The sequence below is a fragment of the Perna viridis genome, chromosome 10 (genome assembly GCF_037379345.1).
Source record: "Perna viridis isolate PV_CMFRI_1.1 ecotype Kerala chromosome 10, ASM3737934v1, whole genome shotgun sequence".
NCBI lineage: Eukaryota > Metazoa > Mollusca > Bivalvia > Mytilida > Mytilidae > Perna > Perna viridis.
In genome coordinates this window covers 30332980-30350831 of record NC_142454.1, presented here as the reverse complement: position 1 = coordinate 30350831, position 17852 = coordinate 30332980, and the positions used below count along the sequence as shown (strand labels likewise).

General features: G+C 35.5%; 2 protein-coding genes across 2 annotated transcripts in view; one reads left to right on the top strand and one right to left on the bottom strand.

Annotated features, from left to right (window-relative positions):
• Window positions 1–970: 970 nt before the first annotated feature.
• On the top strand, window positions 971–7014 carry LOC148605325 (uncharacterized). Its single transcript, XM_088550906.1, has 2 exons — window positions 971–1148; window positions 3001–7014. Exon 2 carries the CDS (start codon window positions 3006–3008, stop codon window positions 5415–5417), a length of 2412 nt encoding a protein of 803 aa, XP_088407032.1. The 5' UTR covers window positions 971–1148; window positions 3001–3005; the 3' UTR covers window positions 5418–7014.
• A 7302-nt stretch (window positions 7015–14316) lies between these two features.
• Window positions 14317–17852, bottom strand: part of LOC148605324 (periodic tryptophan protein 2 homolog) — a 48740-nt gene continuing 45204 nt past the window's right edge. Inside the window, exon 19 of the mRNA XM_088550905.1 lies at window positions 14317–14526. Coding sequence (XP_088407031.1) covers window positions 14331–14526 — 196 coding nt within the window. The 3' untranslated portion in view covers window positions 14317–14330. The remainder of the gene's footprint in view (window positions 14527–17852) is intronic.

The window sequence follows — 17852 nt, the reverse complement described above, 5'->3', positions numbered from 1 at the left end:
TTTCTTTTAAATTTGTGTTTGTTTTCTACATTGTACATGTTTTGGTCAAATTTACGTATCTTTCGTTTTCTTTTTAAATATTTTTATCTTTCTCGACAATGTTACATACATTTTTTGTTCAAGTACATTGTACAAACATGTACATGTACATGTATAATATCTTGAATGGTTATTTTCGATGTACATGTAACATTTTCACTAATTAACAATGATTAGAAGTTACGTTAATACATACATTTTAGATACAAATGGTTTTGACGGAACATTGATACATTTTGTACCCGCCGATGGTGGTGAGAAAAGGGGGAAGGTGGAATGTTCAAAATGGCCTAACCGTTTGGAATTTGATAGATTTAACTTGACATGACTTTTATACAACTTATAAATTGTACAAAGTTTATAAAAAAAAAAACATCGATCCGTTCTCAAGTTACATTGTATCATCTAGAAACCATTGGGGCAGAAACGGACACACAACTTATCAGAGTCATAATACCTCGCCACTTTGTTTTGCAGAGAATAAAAGCGTAAGGATGCCAGTTACGACTGTTGAGAATTAAATAAAAAGGTATATTCATTTATACATGAATTGCACGATGAGGAAGAAGGCGAATTGTGATCATATAAGAAACAAATACATAATGCACTGCTTGGAGTCTTGTGAATACAAAACAAATGTGAATCCAAGATCCCCGGGGTGGAAGGTGGCGTTCATTTGTATGCTGGTTGATTAGATAGACAATCAGTGTTAATCACTATGTGGTTTATCTGTATCAGGCAGCCCTAGTCCCGTTTTCGGATTATCTGGATCTCGAAACTTGCTTCTTTCTTTCTTTCTTCCTTCATTAAACCACACCTTAATTATGTCAATCCACTACATCCATATACAATATCCTTAATTCTTATAAATTGTCCAGGTCTACATTATTATTAATAATATAGCTTCCGCGTTGAATTTCCCCGACGTCATTTATTCCGTGAACTGGGGAGCCTCGTTAAAAGTATATATTTGAAGGATCTCCGGATATAACACTCAGATAACAGCCAGGCATCTACATGTGAATTCGTACATATCAGACTGCTTATGGTCATTACTTAATACTATTTGGATTGAAATTTTTAGTGGACTAATTATCTAAGGCGAAAAGGTAAAGTCGATCTGTTAGAATTTCTTTTCTCTTTAAGAAGAAACGAGTATTCAAAATAGGTACTATTAAAGAATTTCTCAGAGAAATTCTATTGGTAATCGAACAACGATTTTATCTCTAATGCTAATGTTTTTTTTTATTATTTCAATGCTCAAATAGGGCATTCAAGTTTCCCTTAGTATAACGTCCGTTTCTCTGCTTCTCTATGTGCATGCACCTGAAAGTTGGTACCAAATCAGAAAGTATCGCAGCAAGAGTAAGGGGTGGATCAGAATAATGTGTGTGTGTTCCGATGCAGAAGCTTTTAAAAGGGGGTACAGACCACGATTTCCGTACTTTATCCCAAAGTTTACAAAACAATTAACAAATCAAATAAATTCACTTTATTTTCATCATTAAACAATTATAAAAATTCTTCTCGTGACAAAAAAATACAAACACAACAAAACAAGAAACAATAATGAAAAGTCATGTCATTAATAATTATACCTCTTTCCAATAACCCGTACCTTTCAATAGAATCTAGCAAATCCCTCTTACATGCCTAAAAGAAGCAGTATTCGTACCATTCGATGTAAGAATCAGGCAACGGGTGTCACATCATTTTTCTCGATTTGGTCTTTTTTTGTCTTGAATATATTCAATACATCTCTGAAACAACTGAAAAGCTTTTCAAATTTAATATCCTGAAGCATCTGTTACGTAGATATTTTTAACTGTTTGTATAGGGAAATTGCATGATAAAATCTATGAGTTTTTTTTCTCTATGTGCCACCTGATAGCCATTTTGCCCGATTCTTAGACAGAGAATCACTTAATTAATTTACAATACATGTATTTCCGGAAACTATCAAATTTATTTTACGAGCTTTAGGAACAGATTTCGAGGGTTCCAAGTCAGAAAACATCCTACCAGTCAACCAGTATTGAGTCGTGTTGATACTATACGCATGAATGCTTATGTTTTTAAATTACTGACATTTGTACTTTTGCGACGCTAATGCCTTGACCTATGTCATATTTTAGAAATCAGTTATATGAAAAGGGGGTTTCAGATCCATGAATTATGAAAGGGGTGCGGTAAATGATCAAGACTAGTTCTGTTCTAAACAATTACCCTAGGCCTGCTTACTAGGCGACCTGTGACCTCTCGCACCGATTTCTGGACCAAACCATACGAATCAAATTCAATGTATACACCCTTTTATTTTTTTAATCTTTCATTAATTATCAAGAAGTAATTACATGTAAACGTAGCGCTAACGTAAATCAAAACTGAAACACAACAAACAAAACTTGAAAACAAATATTGAAACAAATCTTGCCACTTGTTTAAATAGCTTCCGTAACAAGTAGAGAGATGACAAAGTTATATAATACGGTTAAGTACTATCATTGCCTTAGTACATAAATGGGCTGATATTGTATATCATATACAACTCTTAAAGCGTGTTCATCACCAAATTGAGGACCAGATCCACGATTTCACAGAAGCGTTGGCTTAGGATTTAAATGTAGCAATCGACACATGTACATTCGTGCATTATGAACCTCCCTCCTCAGCCTCCATCCCAATACTCACCCCCTCACCGAAACTGGTTAAAACACCTCCACCTATTGTACACCGACCGGTCCTGTACCTGTAATTCGAGTTTCCTGACCTATAACTTCTTCCCGTCCCTGACTATCAACCCTAAGATGATTCGAAATTGCAAATACATGTATAGTGCGAGACATACATGTATAATAGTAGTTTCTTTCCTTAAAGCAACCAGAGACCATTTTTTCACTACGTTAAAGTACAATGAAATTGATATTGCTAGACATCGATTTCAATATTCTTTTTTTACAGGAAACATGCCAGGTGAGAGTTTAACCTGTGTATACCAAGCTGTCCATTCCCAAGACCGACCAGGAAGAAACGAACTGCCAAAAGACAAACTTAAAATATTCTTGGCTTCCGCTTCCGGTATTGAATCAGTTTCTTATTCTGAACGTGTCTTTGATGAGACATTTCCTGGGGTAATCACATATGGAGACTTCAAACGTTATGTCAGGAACTCGCTCAGAGAAAAGGGCGTGTCCGATTCCAAAGTTTGTAATGACTTAGAGGAATTATCATGGGACACCTTGAAATCGAGCCTTAAAAGCGGGCTCGAAGAATCTGTTTTGTACAAACTTTGGCGTATATCAAATCGTTTGGTTAAAGAGGATACGTACCCACCCGTTATTTTCAAGGATGAAGTTTGCTGGTTAACTGACAAATTATTGTCCGCTCTTGGACACAACATGAAGACGTCAGATGACGCATTTAAAAATGACAAATACACGTTCCAAGAAATGCTTGTTGTTTTGGATGAATTTGCGTTCGCTGATGCTGGAAAACAACAAACAAAATCATGCATTGATGACTTGTATACTTGGCTTGTCACTGAAATCATGAAACAAGGCAAAGTCTACAAGCGAACAAAGAAGCAAGCGAATTGGACGAATTGGGTTAAGCGGTGGTGTGTTCTTACACCGGATTGTATTTCCTACTTCGTTTGCGACGCAAAAAGTACCACCAGAGATGCTCCTAGAAAAGGAGAATTTCCGATCACCAAAAGCACTAAATTAGAAAGTTTAGAAGATTACAACAGCGTATTCAAACATCTACAGGGTCGATTTAGGTTATCAAATGTTCCAGTGCTTGAAATGGAAATGTCAATTTCCGACGAAAATGAAAAGCGGGCGTGGCTTTCAGATATTGAAGACATCATTCGGTGCTTAAAAGAACATACAACGCCAGTCCAAAAGCTTCTCAAGGAGAGACATGAAAAAAGCATGGCATCAAAAGAAAACGACAAAAATAAACAGGTAGAAGAAATTGAATCAGCTTTAAAACAGACTAAACTTAATACAGAACGACAGTCAATGAAAAAGCCAAACGATTCCAAAGCGGAAGTTGCACAAGTTAAATTCAAGAAAATCGACCCTAAGGAAGAAAAGCGTTCATCTCTCGAGAAACAAAGCAAGGAAAAGCTAAAGGCGATGTTCATGAAAATCGACAAGGACGGGAACGGAGTCCTAGATAAAAAAGAATTCCAAGCCTTCTTGAAAGAGCTAGGTCTTAACATGTCGGAGAAAGAAAGTAATCTTGTCTTCAACACTGTCGATTCAAATAAAAATGGAAAAGTAACTTATAAGCAGTTCGAACACTATTTTAGCAGTTATATCATGAACGAAAGCGCAACAGCAGAATGTGTGAACGCAATGCGTAGAGCTTTTCTTCAAGCAGACCGTGATGGGTCTGGTACACTTAACTTTCGGGAATTTACAGAATTTGTATGGGAGAAAAATAGAGCAGCAAGAATGTCTAAAATTCTAAAATCGTTTGAAAATATAACTGTTGATGAAATTTCATTTAACGACTTCAAAAAGCTTGTTGTGACTGGCAGCGGCGGTGAGGTCTTGGGTCCGATCTTGGAAGAAGAACTTGAGCAAGTAGATGACTCGACATTAGATGATTTTGAAGGAACTTTACAGAAAGTGTTTGACGACACAGAAGCCGAAGAGCTTACGAAGTACATTCGTCAGAGATGGAACAAATTTGCAACATTCCGCCGTGCAGGGCACTCTGGTACTATTGTCATGAAGGGAGGACACGGGATGGTTGCCGATATTGTGCCGGGAGAATACAGCCTCATTGACCTTGCTTGCTTCAGTGATCTTCCACCGTTAGTACCGAAACACACGATTATACAAGGAGCGCAGTGGCTTGCTAGCAGTATTCCGGGAAAATCAGGAAAAATTATGATACCGCCTGATTTTGACCACAAAATTGTTACAGATTTAGCTACGTCAGAACTTTTAAGGTACTACGAGTGTAGTTTTGCTGACGCTCAGCAAGAGAAAATATCCCTGCTATTCCGACACGGTATTCAGGATTTTACTTATGAAAACGGATATCTGGAGAAATACGTTACAACTGCAAATGGTGGTGCTGGTATCGAAAAACACGATTTTTCTCATCTTGATTGTCCATTGGCAGAGGATTCTGGAATATTCATACTCGGAAAATTTGTAGAAAATGGTGACTTGCACATAACAGGGTTCCGCATACCAGTGCGGCATACCCTCTATGTTCCAGGAGGAACTATTCATTCAAACGACTATCTTAAAGGTACGTGGAGGACAATGCTCTCTGACGAAACAAACATCGACCATGTACATTTGACCCAGCGACTATCTGAGGGTCATGAGGAAAAGTTCAGATTTGAATTTGTTTGACCTTTGACAGCAAAGCAACTTTATCATAGACACTGACAGGACCGAATACAAGCAGTTCTGGCGAATTTTAACAGATAGTTTGTGTCATTGTACTAAATGGACAAAAGCAAGTGAATTGTGACTGGTCAAATGCATATGAATAAGTATACGGACTCACATGTAACAAAATATAGGCTATATCTTACTTTATTTTATATACGAAATGTGGTCTTGGATCCAATCGGAACTCCTCAGCCTTTCTAGTTACACAGAACTGCTATTTTTTAGTGTAGCGGAAATGGTCGAGTTGTTCCGACTGGTATTGGATCATACATTTTTTTAAAATATTTTTTACATTTTAATGTACCGTGCAACCTGTCTTTAGCGACTGAAATTAGATAGGTTTAAACATGTGCTCGGTTTACACAGGTTTGTTATATATTTTGAATAATATAACAGGACTGTGCAAAGTGTCTGGTTTTGACAGGTTTTCTGACTGTTTCGGGTTTGGTTAAGACGGGGTCACTGTGCGTTTTGACGTATTTTTCCGACGCAGTCGTTATTGAGTTCGCTTTGACATCACGTGACTTCCATGATACTTAACCATGGCAACCTAACCGATGTTGCTTACAACTTGGTATTTCATAGGATAAACAATTTAAGGCTAGCTCCACTGGGGGAATCGGTGTTCGGAATATTTCAGTCACTTTTATATATTGAATAAATGGAAATATATTTTTTTCTTGTACCAATAAATAATTGAAATACGAAACAGCACAGTGATCACACAGTCTTAATCAGATTTGGGTATTACAAAGCGAAAAATATGCGTCGGCTATCATTTTTTTTTTTAAGAGAATACTTAGTTTTTCTCTTCTACGGCTTATTTTGTTGTTAATGCGGTACTTTGTTGGATAAAATAAACCTACTTTAAAAGAAGACGCAGTAACAAGCAATACCAGACTTAAAAATTCAGTCTGACAAGGAAGTTAGCGAGGATTGCATCTTTAACCACAAAATGTTTATAACTCACATCTTAATTTTTTTTTTAAATTACGAAGAATATAAATCTTATTTGTTGTCAAATTTATAAGGCATGATATTTTAGAAATACAGATTATATTCAACCAAGGAGTTGTATCAAGTAGATTTTACAAATCCTCGATTCAACTTCGTCATCTTACAGGCTACATACATGTAGGCCTTAGGGACTAACCATTTGATTTTTATGGGGGCTATGATTAATTTTTTCTATCCTGCCATTTTATTTAGAGAAAATTAAGGTTTTACCTTATTTTCTTCGAATGGCCTGTCCTGGCTTTTTATGTTTTTTTTAAACATTTCAGTCCTGCCTTTTTATTGCAAATTTGATCTTAGCTCCATTAAAAACCCCATTTAAAGAATCAAATGGTTATAGTTCCCTAATATTACTTTGCTTATCAACGAACTGAAAAAAGACTGATTTTGATAAATGCAAAGTCATAGTAGGTGGCTTCGTTACACGTATTATCTATTCGAAGATCCAAGTGGGAAAATATAAATAATAATATCTACTATGAAATCAAACCTATATTTTAGATTACCTATTTCGCTTGATGCAATAAATTTGATTAATTTCTTGATTTGTTTTAATATGTTGATCATGTATCTTGAAAGTAACAAACATATATGTACATGTACATGTATAATGCATGTTACGGTTGACAGGCTTAGTTATGAAGGCATTTTCATAGGTTGAAAACTTAGAAATTACGTAACTCGAACGACCAGTAAAATGTAGCGCACACACTAAGAATCAGGCAATGTGTGAAGCATTATCACTATAATAGTAGGGACGCATTCAGAAATTTCTATTAATAGGGGGGATTTCCGGGCTCCTATTTGCTCTTTATTGTCTAAACAGTTAACATTAGAATTTTCAACAAAAGATGGGGTTCAACACCTGGATCGACCTTTAATGATCATCCCTATACCAATTAAACATATCATCATTATTGTAATATAGTAGTTGTGTTGGGTGAACTTCCCATTCTATGGCATATGAGTAATTGGGGATGGAGAATAGAAATTAGGAATGACGATTTGGTATGGGGGTGGGAATTTGAATGGGGTAATCAGTTTGAAATGTAATCATTTTAAAGACAATAGGTCAAATGTTAAAAAAACCCTATAAATATAAAATTCAGTTTGAAAATCTAATAGTACCTTTAAAATGAATTTTAAAGAAATCGGGGTGGTGCCCTTCAAGAGCTGCATGACCACGTAGACTTGCTGATTTTATATTATATATAAATCATATTGTAGAAGTAGGTATGTTTTCAAAGCATAAATAATACAAGGCAAAATAATTGTTAAACAAATTCTTACAATCTTTCAAAATAAAAAGGAAAAACAGAAAATGACACACATTTAGGGGGCCAAATGATGGAAAATAATTGTAAAGGGTTCTAGGAACTATAGTAACAGACCAATGCAGGGGTGATTCCGAGAGTTGTAAAATTCTGTCAGAAATGAGAAAAAACTGACCCCCCACCACTTTTGAAAATATATCTGCCCCTGAAGTACATTTGATTAGTCAGATCCATTATCCAGATAATACACTTTTGCCAGATTATTACCAACAGGAGTATTCTAACATCAATTTAACGCTAGTAATAAAATTTGTCATGAAGTATAACATGAAACAATTTCCAAGAAATGTTTTTAGTATTTAAGCATTGTAACAGTTGAATTGTACTTGAAGTAAGGTGGTCACTACCTCTACAACGGACTTTGATGCTGTAATCCCGTTACTTCCATAATCGAAGGAACCAAGTAAGACAAGACTGCTACGCGTAGCCACGTGTCCCCGTCGCCGTAAAAAAAATAATAATTAGTACAAAAGTCCCATAACTCCTGTAAAATTTATCGCATCAAAATGGCGGCGTAATAAGATACATATGGTAGCTAACAATCCTACAAAATTTGAACATAATCATTCAAGTAGTTTCAGAGCAGTTGACATGTCCACGATGTGAAGAGTGGCGGATGGACGTACGGACGCACATCCTTATTTCTTTGTCCCCTTCCACGTAGCGGCGGGGGACAAACATAGTATACCAGACAACCTCTAGGATCGTTGTAATACGTCATTTTCTTTCTAAAAGAGTACGAGCAAAGTTAAACTTGGGGACTACATTGTAACTCTAGAATCGTTTATATCCTTCTAAATTTCGGACAAACTAGGTGAGAACAAAGCAAATTGTTATCGGTGTCTCACAATTTGGCCAAATTATAATCTAAATTGAAATATTTTGACCGCTACGTTCAATTAGTTCACAGGAGCTTGATCCTACTTAAAACATACTGCCCGACTTCTATAAAAAACAACTGAGGTGGAAGAAATCGGGGACAGATCCAGGGTTCCAGGTTACATGTAAGAGGTCATAAAGAGAATTCAGTTCACTTATTATAATTATAGTATATCACTAATTAAGCACAAGTATTTTGTAAGAACAGGTAAAATGAAAAAAAATCAGAAACATGCATGTCAAAAGCCCACCGTTCTGACAATTTAATATCACTCAACAATACGTTCTCTACTTCATAAGACCATTATTTGATCTCTGCATCACCGGCTTTGCTCAGAAATTGTTCAATAGCATGTTAGAAAAATGAGAATTTGGACAGAGTTATCTGCTCTTGAGAGTTTCATTTCAATGAAATTATAACTCAATGCACCAACATGATATGGACAATCTAGTCTTTTTTTCTGAAGGTGTAAATAGTGGAATAAAACTATCAAAATCATGTTTTTTTTTCATATCACCCACTGCCTGGTTCTTACAGAGACTGACAATTAAAAATAGATATACCAAATTTCCCCACCTAGACATTTCACGTTTAAGATCTATCATTTTTTTTTCATCTTTCCGATGGAATGTCTTTCAGAATCGTTGAGGATTTACCTTTAAAATAATGCTTTCACACATCTAATTGGCAGATAAAAAAGGTAATCTGAACAGAAAGTTGGCCAAAATATCCTACTTGCAAAGACTGAATTGAACAATAAGATTGCACACTGACCGACTTAAAGCCAATTCCAAATGCAAAGGAGGAAATACAGCTATTGGATTTCATTCCTCGTTAGTTTTATTTTTGTTTTGTTTTCATTGTTGCATTGTTGTTGACTTTATGAAGCGTGTTCGGCTCTTCAAACACATTCGTGACAAAGTGTCATTAATCAATTCTAACTTGACATCATTCTGATGAAGGTAAAACGACCGCGTAAATCCACCCAAGGCAGATCTAAAAATAAATACAGGTGTGCTCATTTAAGACAATTTTTGCATAAAAGTAATAAATATGACAGCAAAAATTGTTGTTCAACAACTGGACCCCACTTCTGGATCCAGCGCGGTGCATTAAACTGGGAAAATGTATTTTTTTTCAGGGGTGTATCCATGTAAAGGGGAGTCAATAGAAGAAAATGTCGAACGAAGCACGACAAGAAAATTTTTGGGAAAGAATTTATAAAAAAAAATCATGATTTCATGCATAAAAGAATTCAAAACAAAACAAAACCACGTGCACCAAGTTCAGGGTGTGGGGTGTACGCCCGGCATGTCCGTCCTTGGACCAGCTTCTGTAATGGGTACCTATGATACATGTAACAATTTACTGGCAATGCTCAGCTTCATTTCGAATAGATACCAGGCGCTTAGCTGCCGTTAGGCAAAAAAGCTTTTGCCTGCACTTAATTTTGCCAATTTTTTTTGGAGATAAAATACATCCAGGAGAGGTATAAATGATGCTCTAAAACGCTATCTCCGCGGAGCTTCCGGGGGGGCCTTGCCCCCTGGACCTACTGGGGGCCTGAAGCTGCCCCCAGACCCCCTGTCGTAATTTTGCCTACACTTCAATTTGGCCTCAGCTACGCGCCTGGATACAATGTTTTCAAGTTTTGACAATATCTGCCAAATGAATGGCCGAGAGAACCAGCAAATCAAAGTGATGTTTACTCAGTTTTTTTTTTATCCTTCTGAAAATAGTAGCATACAGTGAATTTCAAAGATTATATGATATAAAACAAAACAGTAATAATAAAATTGCATTTCTAAAACAATTTAAAATGTTTGAACTGAATGTTAATCTTTAATGCTGATCTGCAGGTCAATAGTTAAACAGTATCCCACTTCAAACACATTTACAAATTCTGTTTCATTTAACTTTTTTCACAATTTTTTTAAACCTGCCCAAAAATTAATTTGCAATTACATTTTTGAACTATTTAAAAAAGGTGTTACACTGTTCAATGGAACATACTTGACACAATTAATTTTTCCACGTTCTTGACACACTCTGCTTAAGCCAAATTTGCTCAATCGTTTAAGGTAAAAAAAACTTGAATTGATTTGAAGACTAGATCTTCATTTTAATAGCAGCAATGACAGAATATCAACAATTGCCTGAAACAAAATTACTGAATTTGAAAGAGAAGTTGATATAAAAGGACAAGCACTTTATTTTGTGTATTGTTCTGAACCAGTAATGAAATTCCTCTATTGAACTAGTGGCATAAGGTATCTTGATTCTGAAGGGGACAAAAAACAAAAAGTAAAGTCAGACTATGCAGAAATAAGTTTTAAACTCAGTGGCAGATCCTTGTGTGGTGTTGCAAGGGGTTGGCACCTCCTTTTATTGGAAAATTTGTTATATTCATATGGTAAAATGGTAAATAATTGCCTAGCTAGCACACCCTTTTCTCTGACGAATCCCAGCTGCCATCCTCCTTGTCTAAATGGTAAATAATAGCCTAGCTAGCACCCCCTTTTCTCTGACGAATCCCAGCTGGCATCCTCCTTGTCTAAATGGTAAATAATAGCCTAGCTAGCACCCCCTTTTCTCTGAGGAATCCCAGCTGGCATCCCCCTTGTCAAAGTGTCTGGATCCACCCCTGAAACTTGGTAGTTGTATGAAACTTGACAGGCTTGTAGGTTTGTCAAGTATACACTTTGTGAAACTTGACAGGCTTGCGGGTTTGTCAAGTATACACTGGTTAACATAACACTGAGAACAGATAAGGAGATGATTATTGTTTACACTACTGTCAATACTGATTTTAATTCCTCGGCTCTCCACAGTGGAGATAATATTAATGTGAATGGAGTCACAGTGTCTCCATCCAACACAATGGAGTCACCATTTCAAATATGCTTGTGGTTTAATTTGCCTGCTTACAAGACAAAATATATTTAATAGTTTTTAAAGTTCAATTGTTTGTCAATTGTATACAGAAAAAGTAAATGAAAAGTAATGGAATGAAGCAATTTTATTTCAGTTTTAAAATTGGTGGAGACAAGAGTGTAGGTAAATAGTGACTCCACTGTGAAGAGTGGAAAAATTTAAATCTAGGTTAGTGGTAGTGTAATGTATCATCACATAAATAATACAAAAAGTTGCAAAAAAGAGGGGTTATAGTTACAGATAGCATGTTATCAATTTATGCAAAATACTTCTGTCAAGCTACATGTATGCAGCAATCCTGTAAACTTCTTCCTTGACTAAGGGAAGTCAAATGTCATTAAATGAACCTACTGACACCTCCATCTGTGATAACATACATGCATTCATGTAACATTCCAACTAAGTTATTCAGACAACTTTTAAAAAGATGTTAAGTAGCACTCCAGCTAAGAATCATGCAAAATGTGATTCATGGGTCAAAAGCCTACATATTTTTATTTTAGATATTTTGTTTGAATTGCCATAGTAAACAGAAATTAACATTCTGACCATTCAGCCAAGGTTCCTTGGAAAAAAACAGGGGAGGGTGCTAGGATATTATTTGTCAATTTTTGTTAATTTTACACATGAAAAAGACAAATTTTCTAATAAAAAGGGGGCTGCGAACTCCCTGAATGCCATCAATATCCACCACTGATGTCTGGACCTGTATCACCATCATATATTTGTCAGCACATAAGTATCTTCAATTCTTTAATATGTATATAAACACAAAGCAAGTTAAAATACCACAGTGTGTATTCACAATTTTACAAAGTAATGTATATTGATGAAAAAATGGCGAAGTTCAACATGCGAAAAATGTAGAAAGAAATTATTAAAATTACTCCATAACCGGAGATGCAGATCTGTAATACATGTATGTCCATAAATACTGTGTAAATTTGAATAATATTATTTTCATACATCTAAATCATAGATTACACAAAGTAGGTACAGTCTGCAACATAAGTGACAAAAAATGTCAAAGTTGAACATGTTGAGTGTAAGTACTTGTATGAATCAGGCAAAATGGAAAACAAATCTGATCAGGATTGTGCATGTCAAAACCCTGACTATCTGACAATAAAGATAGGGTGCTTTCTATATTTGAAAAGAACACTATTTGATCTGTGCTTCATTGAATTTGCTCAGAAATTTGTCAATAGAATCTTAGAAAAATGAAATTTTTGACAGAGTTATCTGCCTTTTAAATGGTCATTTTCAATGCATTTCAATGAACTTGTAACTCTATAGTCCAGTATAACATGGAAAATCTTGCTATTATTCTTTGATTCTAATGGTGCAAATTGTCAAACCACATTATCAAAATGGTGGGTTTTTTCATACCATGTTTCACCCACTGCCTGATTCTTACAGGAACTGATAGTTAAACGACTGATTCTTACATAGAATAACACTTAAAAATGCAGAAGTAAATTTATAACATTTCTCCATGACAGGAGGTGCACATCATCAATATGTATGTACACACTGCACAAAGTTTGAGTAATATCGGTTCAATACTTTTTGAGTTCTAGATTACACAAAGCAGAACACCCAATGTGTAACAGACAGATGGACAAACTACCAGACCTGCTTTCACTGTTGGCAACATATCGGTAAAAAACTCCACATCAACAAAAAAATAACAGCTAAGCTAAATATATTTCCTCAACTGTCACTGACACTCTTTTTCGTTTTTGGAAATACATGTAACTTTCTAATTCAGAAACAGTATTTTTTGTAATTTAGTTGTTGTAAATCACACTTTAACTGCATGTTATAGTGCTAAACAAATAAGCACAGTCAGAAAAACATCTCTTAGTAATCATCTGAAAACTATTAGGTGACACACAGAGGGATACCTGTCAATTGAAACAGAATAATTTGCCACTACCTATGGCAGAATATTAGAACTAGAAAAACTGTGGGCTAGCTCACAAAGAGAACACCCTTAAGTTCAATTATCTCCTTTGGGAGTCCTCCAACAGTGACCGTATTCCTTCACGCGCATCTACATAAGATGCCCAACCTTCCTATAAAATTTTATTAAATTCCCTTGAGTGGTTTTAGGAGGTGTTGCACTAACCTGCTTTTAACAAGTAAAACCCTCAAGTCGGATTGTCTCTCTTTGATGCACATCTACATATCATACCCAACCTTCTTATAATTTTTTTTTTTTTTTTATCACAATCCCATAAGCAGAATAGGAGTTGTGCTTACATGATTTTAATACAACATGTATATTAAGCCCTTAAGTAAGATTATCTCCATTTAAATTCCTCTGATAGTAATTATAATACTTTATGCACATCTACATATGATGCCCAACCTTCCTATTCAGATTCATTAAAATTCCTTGAGCGGTTTAGGAGATGGACTTATGAGTTTATAATATGTAAAACCCTTAAGTTGGATTATCTCCCTTTAGAGTCACTGAGAGTAACTACAGAGTATATCTACGTTTGATGCTCAACCTTCCTATAAAATTTCATCAAAATCCCTTGAGCATTTAAAGAGGAGTTTTGCTTACAAGAAAAATGGACAAACAGAGGGAAACAGAGAGAAGGATAGAGAGGATGATTCCTATATACCCCCAACTTTGTTTGTGGGGGTGTATAATAAACATTTCCACTTAAATAAAACCAACAAATTTTTCAATAGGATTTAATCTGAATCCATCATATTTGACATAAAATTTTCATCATCAGACGACCCTTCAACTTCCTGTAATACTTGTCCTTCATATTCACTGTCTGAAGCAGATGCCTCTTCACCACTATGATCCTCACTTCCTGAACGTTTCCTTTTCGATTTTGACAATGCTATTAAATAGTCTATGTTGTATCTGTTATGGTCGCATCTGAAACATGTACAGTAAATGAAAGATAGATATATACAATTTCATACACAGCCAAATGTGCCACATATGATAATCATATGATGTTCCATTCATATGATTATTTACATCAATGAGTCATATGGTTCTCATGTGTTAATTTTGGCTTGGAAACCTGTGATAATCACATAAGTATCATATGATAATCATGCAATAATCATCTGATAAATGAAACACATGATTAGCATATAATGCTGGTTCCATATGATTATCATATGTTGCAAACCATATGATTCTCATGTGTGGCACATTTTGTTGTGTAGATGTGGAACTGTATCTCTCAAGATGTTCAAGTTTTATCCTTGCTCAAGGAAGGTAGAACATAATAAACAAGTATACCAAAGCAAAACTGTACTAGAACTGAGGTGGCAGGAATGTGAAAACCTAGAAAAATGTCCTGATGCACCATGAACAAACTGTACTGGAACCGAGGTGGCAGGAATGTGAAAACCTAGAAAAAATGTCCTGATGCACCATAAACAAACTGTACTGGAACCAAGGTGGCAGAAATGTGAAAACCTAGGAAAAATGCCCTGATGCACCATAAACAAACTGTACTAGAATCGGGGTGGCAGGAATGTGAAAACCTAGAAAAATGTCCTGATGCACCATAAACAAACTGTACTAGAACTGAGGTGGCAGGAATGTGAAAACCTAGAAAAATGTCCTGATGCATCATAAACAAACTGTACTGGAACCGAGGTGGCAGGAATGTGAAAACCTAGAAAAATGTCCTGATGCACCATAAACAAACTGTACTGGAACCGAGGTGGCAGGAATGTGAAAACCTAGAAAAATGTCCTGATGCACCATAAATAAACTGTACTGGAACTGAGGTGGCAGGAATGTGAAAACCTAGAAAAATGTCCTGATGCACCATAAACAAACTGTTACTGGAACCGAGGTGGCAGGAATGTGAAAACCTAGAAAAATGTCCTGATGCACCATAAACAAACTGTACTGGAACTGAGGTGGCAGGAATGTGAAAACCTAGAAAAAAGTCCTGATGCACCATAAACAAACTGTTACTGGAACTGGGGTGGCAGGAATGTGAAAACCTAAAAAAATGTCCTGATGCACCATAAACAAACTCTACTAGAACTGAGGTGACAGGAATGTGAAAACCTAGAAAAATGTCCTGATGCACCATAAGCAAACTGTACTGGAACTGAGGTGGCAGGAATGTGAAAACCTAGAAAAATGTCCTGATGCACCATAAACAAACTGTTACTGGAACTGGGGTGGCAGGAATGTGAAAACCTAAAAAAATGTCCTGATGCACCATAAACAAACTCTACTAGAACTGAGGTGGCAGGAATGTGAAAACCTAGAAAAATGTCCTGATGCACCATAAACAAACTGTACTGGAACCAAGGTGGAAGGAATGTGAAAACCTAGAAAAATGTCCTGATGCACCATAAACAAACTGTACTGGAACCAAGGTGGAAGGAATGTGAAAACCTAGAAAAATGTCCTGATGCACCATAAACAAACTGTACTGGAACCAAGGTGGAAGGAATGTGAAAACCTAGAAAAATGTCCTGATGCACCATAAATAAACAACAATCAAAACAATTAAAGTTTGTTTTTGTCTGCAAAAACATATGTCTCCCCATGTCTCACAAACTGTTCTGAGCATTTTTGGTTCAACAGTTTCAGAGAAGTTGCACTGACAAGTTAATTTATAAGGATTTTTGGTACAACTACATATAATGCTCTTGTATCATGCCAAGTTTTGTAAAATTTGGTTCAGTAGTTTGAGAGGAGTTGCGCTGACAAACTTTGTGGCAGACAGACAGACAAGGTAATTTATGAAGATTTTTGGCAAATTTTTGAGTTCAAAGGGGCATAACTCCTACAAATATTCAGGGAACAAAATTTCCTGGCAATATGCACAACTACATATGATGTTCTTGCAACATACCATGTTTCGTAAAATTCAGTTCAATAGTTTCAGGGGAGCTGTGGTGACAAAGTAAATTATGAGGACTTTCGCAAATTTCTAAGTTCAAAGGGGCATAACTCATACAAAAATTAGGGGATTAAAATTTCCTGGTAATATGCACTACTAAATATAATGTCCATCAAGCAGTAATGCAATACTATAATCTAGCAGATCATAAATATGGAGAAACATTCTACACATATTACAATTCAGACCAAGTAAACCTAAATGGTAGATTCCCATCAAACCTTAACAAAAAATATGGCATTGGTGGGAGAATTTTATTTTTTTATTTTTTAACAGATATTTGTCAGCCTAAGTTTAGCTGTATGAAGTATAAACATGCTCTAAATCAATAGCCACATCAGTTTCAGAGAATAAACATCATTTTAGTCACCAAGAAATGAAAGATAAAATTAATATATGTGTTATAGTATCTCAATACAACAAACTTAGAAACTGAAGCGAACAAAATTCTTATTTTGAAATTTTTTTATTTATTTTTTAGGGGCTGGAGGGAATCAGAATCTACTATTAAATTTTATTTGGCCTCTTCATGCCAAATATGAAATTCTTATGAAAACAAGAGGCTCCTTGGTTCCTGAATCGCTCACCTGGCTGAATTTTGCCATTCAAAGGCAATAAATTTAACAAGTTGTTCAAACAATTTTGACTCAAGAAGACTTTGGTAGGACTTATCATAAGGATCATTTCAGCAATGGAAAGTTTCTTTCTATCTATCATAGTTTTCAAGATTTTGGCTGAAAACTAAAAAAAAAACCTTCATTTTTCCTCTTTCAAGGGCAAAAACTCTTACAAGGAGTCATCTGATAATTTTTATCGAATAAGACTTTTGTAGTCCTAATAGTGAGGATCATTTCAGCTATTGAAAAAAATCTGGCTAAGCCTTACGGTTTTGGAGATAAACTACTGTCTGAACCCTATGTTCTATTTTTAGTAACAGCGGCAAGGTTTTTGTCGAATCAAAAATCCCTACATTAATTCTATGCACGATACTCCAAGGAACATTCATACCAAGTTTGGTTCCAATTGGTCAAATTGTGTCAGAGAAGAAGATTTTTGAAAGAAATGACATTAAAAATAGCAAAAAAACCTCAAAAAGAGCAATAACTCCAGCATGGCTCAATGGATTAAAATGAAAATTTACGCACAGGTGGATCTCATCATGCTGAACACTTATAACTTATCAGAATTTGTCTTTACCCAAAGGTTTTGGAGACATATGCAAAAAACTACTGTCTGACCCCTATGTTCTGTTTTTAGTAATGGTGGCCATGTTTTTCAACAGATCAAAAGTCTCCACTTCAATTCTATGTAGGATACC

Excerpts from the sequence above, each read along its gene's own strand:
- LOC148605325 (XM_088550906.1), top strand. The coding sequence starts at position 3,006 with ATGCCAGGTGAGAGTTTAACCTGTGTATACCAAGCTGTCCATTCCCAA.